Genomic DNA, 17,729 nt, shown 5'->3' with positions numbered 1-17,729 from the left:
TTTCTGTATGATCATGCATTCTCCTTCTTTTAGTTATATATATATATATATAAATTTTAGTTTGGTTATGTGTTCTTTTTTTCTTCTGTGCTACTACTACTTATCTACTTATGATAATGCAATAACATCAACAACAATACTATGATCATCGTCATAACATAATACAATACAAGATAATCATAATAATTCATATACTACCACGACTACTTGTAAGGAGCGTAACGCTCGATAGTCCAGCTTTTCAACGATCCCTCCCATCTAAAAGTAAGTCCACAAAACTTCGCGGCAACACGTCTGTCTCGTCGCCTCTCGTTTCACGGTGGACTGAAATCGTGCCCTCAAAAAAGCTTCGTTCCTACCTCAACACTTGCAAACGTCTCCGGCCTCGTCGATGCCTCTTCGCGTACAGGGATTCAAAACCAGTCTCAAGAAGCCAAGCCAGGTGAATAAAAAAAAAAAGAGAAGAAGACAAATGAAAAACAATTTTTGAAACCTGGTGAATAAAAAAAGTCAAATGCCAAGTGATGGAACAAAAAGAAACAAGTTTTGTAACTCTTTGGTAAAACAAAAGGTTCTCATCAGTTAAAGCCAGAGTACTCTACCTTCTGACTCACCAACAGTAACATAACTTTTTTTTTTGAAGCTACACACAACGGAGGCAGTGGTGTCTACGTCAGATTTTCCGATGGAGAGCACAGCAGCATCGCACTCCCTGGAGGAAAGCTTTGTTCCAATTTCAGAGCTGAAGTCCTGGCCATTAAAACGGCAGCAGAATTCCTCTCCTCCTGTGGAAAGCCCCTTGGCCGCATCTCCATCTTCACTGACTCCATGTCCACACTCCAGGCCCTTGACTCCCCTGATCCTGGTCCACTGATCCAGTCCCTCAAGGCCTCCCTCGCAACCCTTACCCAAACAGCCCCAACAACCCTCCAGTGGGTGCCTGCCCATGTAGGCCTCCCAGGCAACGAACGTGCAGACCACCTTGCTAAGGAAGGAAGCCAGCTTACACAGCCGACCGTTCCTGCCACGTATGAGGAAGCAAAATCTCTCCTTCGCAGCAGATTCCGAAGAGGCTGGGTCACCCTGAACGGAAACTACCAGGCACACCAGGATCCCATCAGGACACTGGAGAGGAGAACACCAGACTACCATCTATCGCTTTCGCACAGGACACTGCAGCCTCCGAGCACATTTGAAAAGGGAGTGGCAGCCACATCCCTATGTGATTGCGGCCAGGCTGACCAGACCCCATCCCATATTCTTCAAGACTGCCCCCTGTATGAGAAGACGCGGCAGCAGTCCTGGCCTGGGGGTGCGGACCTCAACACCAAGCTCTGGGGGACGGCAGCCGATCTTCACCGGACGTCCGAGTTTGTGGCATCCCTCGGACTTCGACCCTGACTGCGTAGCTGTCGAACGCAAAAGAAAGAAAAGAAAAGTTTGTTTTTCAACAATCCCCCTTCCCCCTCCCTCTCTTTGTCTCAAATGATTTTTCTTCTTCTTCGTTCGTGGGCTCGTGCAACTCCCACGTTCACTCGTATGTACACGAGCGTGCTTTTACGTGAATGACCGTTTTTAACCCCGCCATGTAGGCAGCCATACTCCGTTTTCGGGGGTGTCTCAAATGATTCATTTCCAATCATTGTAGTGATAAAAGATTGAGGCACAAAGGTACCGTGTCGGTCAGAGAGTCTCATTTCGTACGGAATGCAGGAGGAGATTAATTAAATTCTGCAGTTGACAGCAAACTTAAACCCCCCCTTTTTATACCAGCTGTGAAGTCTGTCTTTAGTTTAACCAACAAAGGACATGATTTATGATGACACCACGTACTTACTGGATTGGGTCACACACAATAGGACACTAACACACACACACACACACACACACCGTTCCCTCCCCCCCACCAAAAAAAAAGAAAAAAAAAGAAAAAGAAAAAAAAACACCAAAAAAACAAACCAACCCCAAACCAAAACAAAAACAACAACAATATTAACAAAGAAACGAAAAAAACAACAACCCCAAACCAACGAACCAAACAAAAAACAACAACAACAACAAAAAACCCAACAAAAAACTAAAATACACACACCAAAAACCAACAACAAAAAAAGACTGATCCAATTACTCACCTTCATCCTCATACTTTCGGCTGTGTGTGTGTGTGTGTGTGTGTGTGTGTGATCAACAGACAGACATAGAGAGAGAGAGCTCAAACCCCGAAAGCGCTCATGTGAATTCTCACTGGCATGTAACGTAAAAACAAAGTGTCAAGTAGATGAGCACTAAACACACGCATGTTTTCGTTCCCGAACACACTCGAAGAAGTTGTCAGGCATTCGCACCGAAGGCACGCACACAGGTTATCAAGAGCTGAGATGTAGTATATGCCTACCTGTTGCATTTGTTTTCATGAGCTCTTCAAGGTGAGCGTGTTCACAGGTGAACGTCGAGGTGTTGGTCCATGTTGTTTGTTCACACTTGGGGTGCAAGGACAAACACTCCACATACCGAACACACACTCGCGCGCGCGCGCATGCACACACATGCATACACGAACAGACACATATACACACAAGCGCGCGCGTGCACACACACGCATACACACACACGCACACACACACACACACACACAGAATCTCAAAGATTTTTTTCTTTGTATTCGTAAATGAACATATGGCCGGACACAGAGAACATGTAGCGCTGATATAAATCAGCATAGTCATACATACTCACATATGCACGCCCGCGCGCGCACACGCACACGGCACACACATACACATGCACCCCCCCTCCCCCCGACATACACACACACACATACACACACACGCACGCACACACACACACACACATACATACACGCATATACACATGTTCCCACCCACACCCGACACACACACACACACACACACATTACTCGTGCAAATTGTCTCACACTGTTCGCAGACCATGCGTTTGTTTAAAAAAAAAAATAAGAAAGAAAAAAAATGCAAGCCAAAAAATGAAAAAAAAAAAAAAAAAAAAGCTCCTGAGAATGAATGCCCCGCAGTGTATGTATACACGTACGTGTTCCTTCACTGGCAATGCACACTTCTGAACGAAAAAGTGGCAGCCTTTGAAAATCGGGGAAGGACTCAATGAAATAGACTCTCTCTCTCTCTCTCTCTCTCTGCCTGTATGCTCAGATGCATCCAATAATAGCATTACTCGAAAGCCGAGAGAAATGAATGCACTCAAAACCACAACTGCACAGAATTACGGGGGCCGGGCAGGTATATTTGCTCCCTTTATTTCCGCTTCGGTAAGTCGAAAAGCTAGCTGCGTTTCAACGATAATGCAGTTAAAAAAAAAAAAAAAAGAAAAAGAAAAAGAAAAAAAGAAGCAGTTAAAAATAGAAAAAAAGGAACGCTGCTATAGATTGCAGTATATGGATAATGATTATAAACATGTCGGTTGGCGTCTCATAATGTGGGTCATTTCGCGTGGGATTTATGACTTACATGTGAATAAAAAGGAGTGGATGACACGCCAGTCTACAAGAAAATGCTTGCGTTGCAAAAAAAAAGAAGAAAAAAAAAAGTACGGAAATAATTATCTATTAAACAGGTCCCAGAAGTCAGGGTATGAAAACTATGTCTATCATTTGCAAGTAAATGAAGATGATAGCGAGGCGTGTGGATTTAAACCCTTACCCTCCCCCACGACCCCCTGTGTATACCCCTCCCCCCTTATTTGTTTTGTTTTTGTTTATGGAGTATTGACGACCAGCAGAATGGTACGTGTATCTGAGACGCCTATGCACGTTTTGATAGATTGTAAAGCAACAAACAATATATACACTGAAAAAAGGAGGAAATATCTAATCTTTTATTTGTGACCACCTCCTACAAAATCAAAGATAATCCGCACTGTGTGTAGCAATGCGCGACAGGCGAAAACAGTGATGAAGGTCGATCCTGGCTAAAATGAGTTTTTGTTTTTTTTCCCCACGTACCAGTACACAGTTTTACCTCTGTATTACAACATATTTGGCTGTTTTGCCGAAATCAAAGTCTAAATTTGAAAATTCAGTAAATATTTTCCCAGCTTACGTATCCGAGGCGAAGGTGTGATGCAAAAACAGCATATTTTCAGCAGTTCATTGAGTGCGTTTGAATAAACAGAAGTGTGTGCGTATGTGTGAAGTAGCGCTTTCATTCAACACCTTTTCACACATCTGGTCAGAGTGGGGCTAAATGTTAAGCTGTTCTATCTGGATCATAGATCATAATTAACCAACTGAAGCAGACAGACAAAATTTTGTCGCCAGTCTGGCATGCAGCTCACTCCCAGAGACACTGAAAGCGTGAGGAGTGTTGAGTTCCAGCACTCCTTGAGAGGTTAGCTGAGTGCTCGCCCAAGTTAAAGCGCCCACGTCAGTGATTTAGAAAAAAAAGGAATAGTCCCCCAGTTGCAAACCCGGTTTTGGTGTGTTCACAAATACACAGAGAAGGGCGGAGAGAAAAGAAAAGTTGAGTTACCTTGTGGCGATGCACTTTACCCCGTTGATAAAGATATCTAGTTTCACTCTCCAAGCGCTTCACAGGGAGAGACACATGAGAGTACAGGCCAGCACAGCAAAAACCAAGCGACTCTACTGTACGATGTTATGAAATTGGTCATGAATATAACATTTCAATATTGGCCGCTGGAGAGTTCTGTGGTCATCTTGGATCTTGTACATGCGCACATAATTTTCACCAAAATCGCGAGCAATGTCAAAGGCGATCGACATAGACAGAAGCAGCAAACATGTGCTGTCCTCCATTTCTTCAGTTGATAGAACAAAATAGAATAGAACAGAATAGAATATGTCGTTATTACCAAGCGTACCGTGGTCACAACGATGGCCTCCATTACTACAACCAAACACTGTTCAATGAAGTGCCATCGTATGCACAAAAAGAAAACGAAACTATGAAGCAAAACGTCGAAAAAAAAGCAGCCTGTTGTTTCGCACGATCTGCCTCTCTTGATCGCCTTTGTTGATCGCAGTTTTGGAGTCCAGTCTAGTCAATTTCAAGAGCGCAGATCATGTAACGAGCCTCTGAAAGGTATGTAAGCACGGAATTCTCCAAACGAAACGAGTTAAACTTGTGTCACTCACGACCTCCACACGCATGCATTACGTTGACTAAAAGGGATGAAAGACAAAACTTAAGCACAATGCCTCTCACCCCCGAAAACAGAGTATGGCTGCCTACATGGCGGGGGGGTAAAAACGGCCATACACGTAAAAAGCCCACCCGTGTACATTCGAGTGAAGAAGAAGAAGAAGAAGAAGAAGAAGAGGACCAAACGACATATAGTGTGTACACATAATTTGTGTGTGGGTACAATCACGACATACTGGGGGATAGGACAGATAAAACCCTCTTGGCCGAGAGAGTGGGGGTGTAGCTTGGACAAGACACTCTCCGCTTTAATCAAATTCTAACCCAGAGAGGCAGGACGGCTGCTGCTTCCTCTGCTGTTCTGATGGTCATAGTCAGACACGACTGACTGTCATATGTACATAATCTCTGCCGGTCGGGGTTGATCCCGGGGGCCGCTTCGGTAGCCGGAAAGGCCTGGTCCTGATGACTGAAACAGTTGATGGCTCCCCGCCCCCCACCAACCCACCCACCCACCCACCCACCACAGGGCCCACCATTCTACCCCCTCCATTCCATCACCTAGGAAGGTGGGTCATGCTGCTGCGCTCCTCTCCCCATTACGGTGTCAGAATGGTCAACGTGATGACCGTGGACTCCTAACAGGAAGAAGAAGAATCATGTAATCCATTCTTCAGGTCCAAGGGATAGAGAAGGAATGGTGGGTACATCAGAGAGACCGGAGGATCCCTTGAAGAAATTGTCGATTCTTGTGCCAACAGATTTTGCCCGTAGAAGGATCAATCAAATATCCATCAACATGTCATCATGTCACCGCAGGTGTAAGTATCTCTCGGGCCTGGTTAACGCTGAAATACATTATCTATCTATCTATCTCCGATTCGCCAATTTCCGCGCGCGCGCGCGCGCACACACACACACACACACACACACACACACACACACACACTCATATTTGCACACAGATACCACCAGCTTCTATGAACACAGGGAGAAACATTGTTAGTGCTTGCACTGAAGTGACTCCGGAGCGAATATAGTACACTTCAGTTTACGATGATGCTTTGTGTCAGTGTCCAAAGCAAGATAGGCGGACACAACGTGCTGTTTCAAACTGACCGACACAGAGACCAGACCGTCAACACTAAGAGACAGGGCCAGCAATTAAATCATGAGAGCACACACACACACACACACACACACACACACACACACACACACACACACACACACAGAGCAACTGAGTACATGGACAGAATAGGCAAACCGGGACGACACCATCATCAGTAAAAAAAGAACAACAAACAAACAAAAATCACCCCCCCCAAAAAAAACAACAACAAAAAAACAAACAAAACAAAACAAAAAAAACACCCAAAAACCCAACCCAAAACACACACACCAAAAAAAACTAAAAACAACAACAAACAAACAAAAACAAAAAACCTACATCAAGAAAACAACAATCAAAACCAGCAAAAAACAACAGCACAACAACCCCTCCTCCCCAGATTTCCATGACTCAGCAACAATGCAGGGCATGGCTGTGAATGGAGCACTTGGGATAAGTGGCGCGCGAGTCATGTCATTGAAAGTAAAAGGAGTATTGTATTACTGTATTACTAATTTTTGTCACAGCAGATTTCTCTGTGTGAAATTCGGGCTGCTCTCCTCAAGGAGAGCGCGTCGCTAGCGCCACCCATTTTTTTTTTTTTTTATTTTTTTACCTGCATGCAGTTTTTAAAATTTGTTTTCTTATCGAAGTGGATTTTTTCTGCAGAATTTTTTTTTTTCCAGGGACGACCCTTTTGTTGCCGTGGGGTTCTTTTACGTGCGCTAAGTGCATGCTACACACGGGACCTCGGTTTATCGTCTCATCAGCGATGACTATTAAGGTCAAGTGGAGGGGGAGAAAATACTGGCGACTGTGCCGTGATTCGAACCAGTGCGCTCAGATTCTCTCGCTTCCGAGGCGGACGCATTACCTCAATGCCATCACTCCAGTAGATGATGGGGCAGGAAAAGAAAGTTAGAAAGAAAATAATGCCATCTTGTTATTTCGATATTTCGATCAGTTTCAAAGAATCCAACCTGAACTTCTTTTTTTAAATTTTTTAAATTTTTTTTTATTCAGAGTGCGTTTCTATCTCGTGACATGGCAGTGGCGTATATGGACTAGTCCACACACCATGACGTTTCTTTTCAGAAAGCAAGAAAAACTCACACACACACACACACACACACACACACACACACACACACACACACACACAAAAGGAAAAAGAAAAGAAAAAGAAGGAAAGTTTACAAGGGAGTCTGTTTAACTATCATTTTCGCGTTGCTGTTTTTGTTGTTGCTTTTTTTAACCCCTTGACTGTTGCAGACAAGTATGCTCATTATTAAGGGGCTGTTGCTTTAACTGAGAAAGAACTGAAGATGGATGTTGATCACCATTGCGTTAGTTTTCGTTTCAGCAAAAATCGATTCACCACTTATAATTACACAATAATCGATTCACCACTTAACCCCCGAAAACGGAGTGTGGCTGGCTACATGTCAGGGTTAAAAACGGTCATACACGTAAAAGCCCACTCATGTACATACGAGTGAACGTGGGAGTTGCGGCCCACGAACGAAAAAGAAGAAGAAGAAGAAGAAGAAGAAGAAGATTCACTTAGAAGTACAAAATAACTAGTTTTTGCACTTCCGGTTCGTGTCACGCTGGTCTTCTTCCATCATGAATCGGCAGGCAAGGGGTTAATCTTTTTGCTTCCATTTCATTTCTGGCTTTTTCTTTTTTCTTTATTTCTTTCTTTAATGGCTTCTTCTCTTGTACTTTCTGTTGTTGTTGTTGTTGTTGTTGTTGTTGTTGTATTTCTTACTGCCCTTACTTCTTTCCACTTCTTACTGCCCTTACTTCTTTCCGCTTCTTACTGCCCTTACTTCTTTCCACTTCTTACTGCCCTTACTTCTTTCCACTTCTTACTGCCCTTACTTCTTTCCGTTTCTTACTGCCCTTACTTCTTTCCGTTTCTTACTGCCCTTACTTCTTTCCACTTCTTACTGCCCTTACTTCTTTCCACTTCTTACTGCCCTTACTTCTTTCCACTTCTTTCTGCCCTTACTTCTTTCCACTTCTTACTGCCCTCCTTTTCATTCTGCCTCACAGTTTTCATTGTCTGGCAATTGTCGCCACGAAGTTTGGGAGTCATTTACTGATGTTGTACTGCTCGGTTTAAAATGTCTGTATTGTAACATTTGGTTTCTATAGGTGTTACTGCTGTTGTGTTGTTCGGCTTGAATATAATGTTATATGTATCTGTTTGTACAGTAACAAACAATAATGGTTACCCAAGACTGCTTCCAGAGTCCCTATTTGCTCTGCATTGAAATGCCAGTCAGTTTTATGCAGCAGAAGTCTTAGTAGTCCAGTCCCCACCCCCGTCACCCTTCTACACCAACACCCACCACTCCCCAACACCCTCCCCCCCTCCTCCTCCCTTCCTCCCCCCCCTCCCCCCAAAAAAAAAAAAAAAAAAAAAATAGATTGCATGTTTCATTATTTACATACTCAACATGCAAATATAGGGTGGATATTTTTTTTATCTGCTCTTTTTTTCTTTTCTAATCTTTTTTCTTTCTTTCTTTCTCTCGTAAACTTTTTGGGCAGAGTACCAGTGGCGGTGTCAGCCTTCATGTCATCGAGAAAAAAAGAGAAGCGGTTTGTGGCAGGGAGAAAGGGACGGGGGAAGGGGGTGAGGGGGGAGGAAGGGAGAAGGACGGAGAGGGGAGAGAAAGGTAGACACGCTGTGGCACACAGGGAGAGGGAGGGAGGGAGGGAGGAGGTGGGGGAGTGGGCTATTCAAGGCGCCCAGCCCCCCCCCCCCCCCCCAAACCCCCCAGGCAGGCAGGCAGTCAGTCTGTCGGTCCGTCTGCCAACGTGAAAAAAAACAACCCAAAACGTTCCGTGGTTTCGTCGTCTCCCCAGTGGCCTGAACCACTGCTGAAAGAACTGCAAGCATCCGAAGGACAAAGACTGACAGGCAGAGCGCGTGGCTGGTTGTTGGAGAAGTTCTTTTCTTTTCCTTCCTTCTTTCCTTTTCTTTGCTTTGTTTACAATCCCCTCCTCCCCTTGTGGTTTGCATGGCTGGTCAAGGCTCTTCGACTGTCGTGGTGTTGTTGTTTTCGAGTGGACCACTAACTTTGTTACTCGCGTAGTCTCGGAACTAGTGTGACATGCTTTGATGTCGTGCACGGCGTACTGTTTTAAGTATGGAACACGACTGTTTTTGATTTGAGGAATTTGTTGTGAGACAGTCAAGTTTCTAAAGGATTGATCGCTCACCAGTGAGGGCGTTCTCTTTTATTGTGAGCGTTTTTGTTTGTTTGTTTGTTGTTTTTTGTGTGTGCGTTTTTTGTGTGCAAGAAGTCGGGAGTTTTAAGGGAGAAAATAACAACACGTACACGAAGGTTTTGGTATCGGCAAGAACAAAAGTGGGTTGGTGTGTGATTCCATTCGGACGACTCGGAAAAAGATGAATATTTAATTCGGCAAAGATAGAACAAACATCCTTTTTTTCCCCTGCGACTGTGAAACTTATTGTGCAGCAACAGTCTGATGGTAAATTCAAAGATGTACGGCGAAGTCTCTCCACGGACGACAGGCTTCGTGCTGGTGTCAGTTGTGTTCCTGACGCACTGGGCCCAGGCGGTGAACGACTGCACCTTCGTTCGCTCCTACAGGAACGAGGAATGCGTCTACAACATCCACCTCACCCACAACGAGAACTGCGGCCACGGGAAAAAACCCTACGGTCACTTTCTCCGAGGCGGCGGCGGCCGCAACACTCACCACGACGACATCCAGAACGACAAAGAGGCCAAGATCGACAGCATGGAGAAGACCTTCTCATTCCTCAAGGACGAGCACGAACAACGTCTGAAGGACCTGGAGGGAACCGTGAAGGCCTTGCTGGGCAGTGACGTCGTTCCCGCGGCCCAGTCCTCCCTGAGTCTGGACAACGGAGCAGCGAAACAAAACCCTCCCCTGGACACCAACGTCCTCGCACGCCTTCACGAAGAACTGGGCAGGCTTCGGACCGCGCTCAAAGAGAAGACGCAACAGCTCTTCGACGTGCAGGTCAAGGTCAACGAGACGGAGAAACTGTTCACCAGGACCCAGACCGACCTGCTGAAAATGAACGAGAACCTGATGAACGCCGAGAACAAGATAGCTCTCATGGAACGCGAGAGGGCCGTGCTGAAGAACCAGCTCAAGGACCGGAACTACAAGCTGGGCGTGTCCGCTGACCGTCTGACGGAGTGCGAGGCCAAGTCTAAGGAGCAGGAGGAGCAGCTGCTGACCCTGATTCGCTCGGAGAACACGCTGACCGAGGGCCTGCTGACCTGCGAGCTGACCCTCAATAACACCAAGGCGGAGGTGCAGGCACTGGAGACGGCCCAGAAGCAGCTCAAGGCACGGGAGAAGAGAACCAGGCAAGTGCTGAGGATTCGGGAGCGGGAGCTGATTGACTGCTATGCAGGTAAGCGTCTGAATGGCATGGATGTGTATGTATAATTATAGAGCCTGTCCTAGGTTAGAGACCAAGCTCTAAGCGCTGTACGGACACAGTGTTTTGCACAACAGGCTGCCTGCCTGAGTAGAGCCGACAAAGAGCTGCCATGCTTAGGCGCTCATCATTCTTTTCCTGTATCATTCAGTCAGGCTTCATTCACACACACACACACACGCGCGCGCGCGCACGCACGCACGCACGCACGCACGCACACACACACACACACACAGATTATAACAGAAAACATTTTTTTGCCAGGGACAACTCTCTCGTTGCCTTGGGTTCTTTTACATGCGCTAAATGCGTACTATACGCGGTGCGGTATCTCGGTTTATCGTCTCACATGTGTAACTAGAGTTCATACCACTACTTTAAGTCAAGTGGAGGGGGAGAATATTCTGGTAAGTGTGGGGATTCGAACCTGTACGCCCAGAATCGCTCGCGGACGTTACCACTAGGCCACCTTTAACCCTGCCATGTCTGTAGTATGTTGAAGGGGTTTCCAAACGTACACGCCTTTAACATGATACTCTATTAGCCTACGCCCAAAATGTCGCCTGCCGAAATTGTCGCGGCCTCATTCCGAAAATTGTCTCTGGAACGGAATTTGTCGCCGGCTACAAACGGTTTCTGTCCTCATTCCCAAATGTACGAGTTGGAAGTTTGTCGCCGGCTACTATTGACGTGACCAGTTGATACAACTGTTTTGTCAACTTGCAAGTTGGTGATGTGATAGGATATTATAAAAAACTGAAAAAAAACCCCGAGTTTTTTTTAACACTGTTGTGTGTGTATGTGTACGTGTACGTGTGTGTGTGTGTGTGGGGTACGGACGGGTGAGGTCGTGGGTGGTGGGGGGTGGGAGGGTAGCTATAACCCCTCTGTCTGTCTGTCTTATACATACATTACAAATATGAGCATGCAAACAGAAAGCCCCCCCCCCCTCTCTCTTTCTCTTTCTCTTTCACATGCACATTTGAGAAAGAAGTAGTGTTTAGGTAAGATCTGCACAGAAACGAATTCAGTTCAATGGTCCATTCTCTCAAGTATGTCACATCTCTCCCAAATTTGTCGCAAAGAGCGAGACAAAAACTGAATGTAGAAGAGTAGACAAGAAAACGAAACTAGGCTGTGCAATGGATAACGTTTACGCACAACTGGACACAGGCACAACAACTACCATTGTTGCTTGTTGTAACAATATCAGTTACACTATTCCTGCTTCTTATAACAGTTATAATGAATGTTAATCTGTTTTTTTCTGTTGCGCCACAACTCGCATGGTTCATGAATCAAAAGTGCGACCATGGAGAACGTACTATCCTTTCGTTTAGCAATCAACTAGTGTCATTTTAACGTCCACTGAAACCAGTCAAGAACAGATGTATACTTGGCACACACACACACACACACCCACACACACACACACACACACACACGCACGCACGCACGCACGCACACACACACACATCAGCTACGACGAACCACATCCAGCTTTTGGGATTTTCGAGATGCTCCCTTCTGGTCGACGGAAAAGAAGTATAAGGACGAAAACCAATCGCTTCGCCAATAGCTTTTTCCTCAAAGCAGTCAGTGCCCTGTCTCTCGAACAACTCCAGTATGATAAATAGAATTGCGCAATCAACAACTATCTACCTGAAGATCTAGTCATCAGCCCCATCCACATGTAACATGCAGCTTCTGTTCAAACGTCTGTGTGTGTGTGTGTGTGTGTGTGTGTGTGTGTGTGTGCAGTGCGTGTATGTATGAGTATGCACGAGTTTTTATATTGATATGCACTTGTATGTATCCTAATTTCTACTGTATCTGTGTTTGTGTATAATTTTCGATTTATGTTCGTTATGTACTACACCCCCCCCCCACCCCCCAATATTCCTTGTGACCCCGGTACACTTGGTAATAAAGACATATTCTATTCTATCAATTCAGTTTCAGTTTCAGTAGCTCAAGGAGGCGTCACTGCGTTCGGACAAAACCATATACGCTACACCACATCTGCCAAGCAGATGCCTGACCAGCAGCGTAACCCAACGCGCTTAGTCAGGCCTTGAAAGACCCACCATAATGCGAGAGGCAACGTCTTAAGAAACAGACAGAAACGCAGCGAATAAAGTTAACCCAGAAATGTCTTTATATAATCAAGTGGGTACTACAAAAAATGGACGTCTTTTTATTCGACAGAAATGTGGTAACCGTTGAACACGAATGTTTATGCTCGCGTGAACAAACTAACTGCAGAATTCACGTGATAATAGGCTATGACTAGTATGAGTTTAGTTTTGCTGAGCCAGTAACCTCCCCCCCACCCCCCAAAACAAACTGACAAGCTAAGAGAGACGTTTTTGTGCTGCACGTGCAAACCGGTACATTCCTCAGTTCAGCTGAGTTGGAAAGCGGAGACGCATGAATGGCGGTGAGGTGGTTGTCAGTGTTCTCTCAAAGGCCTGCTCCCACCTGGATCCATTCTGGGGTCTTCTTTCGTCTGTTTCGACCATTTTCTTGCTTGTGGCAAGGCCGCTTCACTGGCAATCACACCGTTACTGTGTGTGTATGTTCTGCACTTTTCTTTCCTTTCTGTCGTCCATTCATTCATTCATTAATTCATTATCATCATCATTATTATTGTTATTATTATCATCCAATTCACCAGAGTGTTTTATCCTCCCCAGGAAAATACACAGTTTTCTTTCTAAATGGACTTGATAACGAATATCGGCTCTAGATGGTGCTTTCATTGTACTTTTCCGCCCCCAGAAAATGAGAATTGTATGATAGCAGTCTTTGGTTGTATTTTGCCTAATTTCGTGTATTTTAGGTACTAAGACAGAATGTGATTCCACGGGTTTCCCACCGCAATGTATGACAGTCAGTCGTGTCCGACTATGACCATCAGAACAGCAGAGGAGGCAACTCCTGTCCCGACTATCTGGGATAGAATTTGATTATAGTGGAGAGTCTTGCCCAAGCTACGCCCCCACTCTCTCGGCCGAAAAGGTGTGAAGACAATCGGCGTTGAGATGGCTCCCAAAGGCCAACTAGCCCTCAAGGCTGCATCACTATGAGCCAGTGATAAACGTAGGGTTGGCTCTCAAGGTCAGGTATCTGCTCCTTTTTAACCCCCAAAGCTGATGTGGTATAGCGTATATGGATCCGACCAACAGTTTGACATCCCATTGAAACTAAAACTAGAACTGTAAAGGTAATTATTAAACGGAATGGTTAACTCTGAACACATACACATGTAGGGTTAAGGTACTTGGCTGTGGCTGCAGTTGTTCTTCTCCGTTTGATAAAAAAAAAGTTTTCGTTGGGGCTGTGTGTGTGTGTGTGTGTGTGTGTGTGTGTTTATTTGACTGTGGGAACATTTCATCCATCAACAACAACAAACATCACCAAACATCAAAAACACTTTTCTACTTGCACAATAGATCACTTTCATGAAACATATACATACACACACAGAGCTTTGAACTGCAGACACAGAGAAGATTACAGGGTGTGTCCAGCACAGGGGGTGTGAAAGGGAATCCGAGCAGGGAGGCGGGGGGAGGGAGGGGAGAGACGATAGAAACAAAATTGCAATATCCCAGCAGGAAGTGTGTGTAGTGTTCACAGCTACACAACGCCCCCCAAAAAGCCACTCCTGCCCTCCCCTCCCCGCCGACCCCCCCCCCCCCCTCTCCGGACCCCCGCCCCCAGAACAAGCAGGAGAGACTAAAACCCAGCATCCCCCTGCTGTTATTCATAACGAACACTATGACACGCACCAGTACGTCAGAATGCTCTACAAATGGCTGCGGTAACCTTTCAAGTTATAACCAAGTCAAGCGCTTGGAGCAACGAACCCGTCAACTGTTTTTTAGATTTTTATTTTTTTTTCTGTTTCATATAAAGAGGAGCCCCCTACAACTTGCACAACGATAAATGTCGTCAGAAACTGACTGCTGGTTAAAAAAAAGTCTCTGTTGGTGGTGCACTCCAATATGCAGTCTGTTGGTGTGTGGGGAGAAAAACGTTCCCCGGTAGAATTATGTCTCCATGGAAGTATTTGTATTATTGATCCATATATCTTATTAGATGCATATTGATCTCATGCTAGTAACATATTTTACACGTTTTCCTTCTGAAACACAACATAAGGTTACACTTCATGCAAACTGTGAAAAATAACTACCTGCACATACACCTTTCGCTAACCCAGTTGTTTTTGAGCAAACTCAGATTCACAAACAGAAAATTCGTTCCTACGAAATTGAACCATGCTATTTAACACTTTTATTTAGGAGTGAAATATTTAAAGAAGCAAATCAAAGAAAATAGCTAAATGATGGAAACTGTTTATGAACTGTCTTATAAAGCATGAAAAAACATCGTAATCCAATTGACGAGATCGCCGGAAGTTGAAACAAAACGTAAACGCATTGATGAAAGCATTCATAAATACCTGTATGCATAGATGATAGGGCTCTTGACCCATAAACATACCACCTTTTTCTCTCCTCCAAATGCTTTTGAAACGTTCACATTAACTTTTCTTTGAAGTCTGAATGCCACACACTATAATCAGTTTAGACGTGTTTGTAATCCTAACAATTTCAGACAGGACAACATCGTCTGTCGGGGGAATGATAAATAGCTCAAAATTGTAAGAAAAATTGGCACCTTCCCTTCCATTTATTTGACTCACCCATACTTAATTTTTCTCTTTAAACAAAAGAATAACAACGGGCTGCTTATAAGTCCTTGTTTAACTCCAGCTGTGAAATTGATAAAAAGGTGACAGCTGAGTGTCACACTTTATGCTATTTCACATTTTCATTCATGCTGCTGATACAATTTTTCCCACAGTATAAAAGAAAGAAAGGAAAAATTGACAGAAAAATATATCCTCAACAAATTTCTGTTATGAAGTCAAAAGCCTTCTTGAAATCTATACAGTTTGCATGAAGTCGGAGACAGAGAGAACATTTTCTTTTGAAGCCTACTCCGAGCTGTCGTTAGATGCCCCTTTTAAACCCCGTTTGAAGAGTAAGAGAGAGAGGAGAGAGAGAGAGAGAGAGAGGAGGGAGGGAGAGAGAGAGAGAGAGAGAGAGAGAGAGGAGGGGGTGGAAAGTTAGAGAAACCACTTTACAATCTCTACAACTGCTGTCCACACCCAAGGACATAAAAGGCTTCGGGCGCGACGATGACAAATTGCCTTGTGTACAATGAAAGTATAGAACGCTAGCCAGCTTGTTAGGTAGATCGCTAGCGAGAGAGATAGATAGATAGAGAGAGATGAATTAAGTTCATTTTCTGAGGGTAGTAGCAGAGAAAAGTCAACAACAGAAAAAAAAAGACCAGGAAAGAAAAAGAAAGAAAACAAGTCTCTCTCTCTCTCTCTCTCTCTCTCTCTCTCTCTCTCTCTCTGTCTCACACACACACACACACACACACACACACACACAACAATTTACTCTCTCTCTCAAACACACACACATACTTTCTCTCTCTTTCTCTCTCTCTCACACACATTTACTCTCTCTCTCTCTCTCTCAAACACACACACATACTCTCTCTCTCTCTCTCTCTCTCTCTCTCTCAAACACACACACATACTCTCTCTCTCTCTCTCAAACACACACACATTCTCTCTCTCTCTCAAACACACACACACATACTTTCTCTCTCTCTCTCTCTCTCTCTCTCTCTCCAACACACACACATACTTTCTCTCTCTCTCTCTCTCTCTCTCTCTCTCTCCAACACACACATACTTTCTTTTTCTCTCTCTATCAAACACACACACATACTTTCTCTCTCTCTCTCAAACACACACACACATACTTTCTCTCTCTCTCTCTCTCTCTCTCTCACACACACACATACATTCTTTCTCTCTCTCTCTCTCTCTCTCAAACACACACACATACATTCTCTCTCTCTCTCTCTCTCTCTCTCTCTCTCTCTCTCTCTCCAACACACACACATACTTTCTCTTTCTCTCTCTCTCAAACACACACACATACTTTCTCTCTCTCTCTCTCTCTCTCTCTCAAACACACACACATACTTTCTCTCTCTCTCTCTCTCTCTCTCTCTCTCTCAAACACACACACATACATTCTCTCTCTCTCTCTCTCTCTCTCCAACACACACACATACTTTCTCTCTTTCTCTCTCTCTCCAACACACACACATACTTTCTCTCTTTCACTCTCTGTGTGTGTGTGTCTCTCTCTCCCATGTTGTTTACCCATCAGGGGAGAGAAAATCTGATTGATCAAAGAAGTTTTTATGGAAGATGAAAGCAAGATCTCTTTTTGTTTGTTGTTTTGCATCTAGCCTTTGGGCAAGAAAGACCAAAAAACAACAGAAAACCACACCATCAAGAGAGAACAAGAGAGGCAGGAGAGAGAGAGAGAGAGAGAGAGAGAGAGAGAGAGAGAGAGAGAGAGAGAGAGAGAGAGAGAATAACAAAACCAAATAAAACAAAAACAAAACACACATATATTGTCAGTCAACTGTCACATGCAATTTCTGCACACTTTATCAACTGGTTGTGTTTTTAAAATCGTATGACGAAATTACCCACGCCTCTTTCGCCACCCCCCCCCTCCCACCCTCACCCCCCCACCCCCCATCTCTGTCTCTCTCCCTCTTCTTTTTGTCGTTTGACGTAATTTGGAAAATTCCCTTTGTAATGCTATTGTTTTCGATTCGCGTGGTTTTTGCTTTTTTTAAAATTTTTTTTAAACATTTTTACGTGGGCAGTATGAAAAAGCCTAATGTACTTGTTTTCCTTATTTCGTCAATACAAATCCATTCATTCATTCATTCATTCATTCATTTGTTCGTTCATTGAACATTTTCTGTCTGTCTCTCTTCCTATCCCGAGGGGATGCTTTGAAAAAGCGTGTACATTTTTGCTTATCTCAATACCCTGGTAAAATAAAATTCTGTTTCATTTCGTGTTCCATTTCTCTTTCTCTATTCCACT

At 44.4% G+C, this 17,729-nt stretch overlaps 1 protein-coding gene across 1 annotated transcript in view; it reads left to right on the top strand.

Moving 5' to 3' along the window:
• Positions 1-9,131: 9,131 nt before the first annotated feature.
• LOC143293514 (uncharacterized) overlaps positions 9,132-17,729 on the top strand; it is a 43,037-nt gene continuing 34,439 nt past the window's right edge. Inside the window, exon 1 of the mRNA XM_076604416.1 lies at positions 9,132-10,696. Coding sequence (XP_076460531.1) covers positions 9,772-10,696 — 925 coding nt within the window. The 5' untranslated portion in view covers positions 9,132-9,771. The remainder of the gene's footprint in view (positions 10,697-17,729) is intronic.

This window comes from Babylonia areolata, chromosome 19 (assembly GCF_041734735.1).
Source record: "Babylonia areolata isolate BAREFJ2019XMU chromosome 19, ASM4173473v1, whole genome shotgun sequence".
NCBI lineage: Eukaryota > Metazoa > Mollusca > Gastropoda > Neogastropoda > Buccinidae > Babylonia > Babylonia areolata.
The sequence above is the reverse complement of the archived record's forward strand: the minus strand, read 5'-3'. Positions and strand labels throughout refer to the sequence as shown.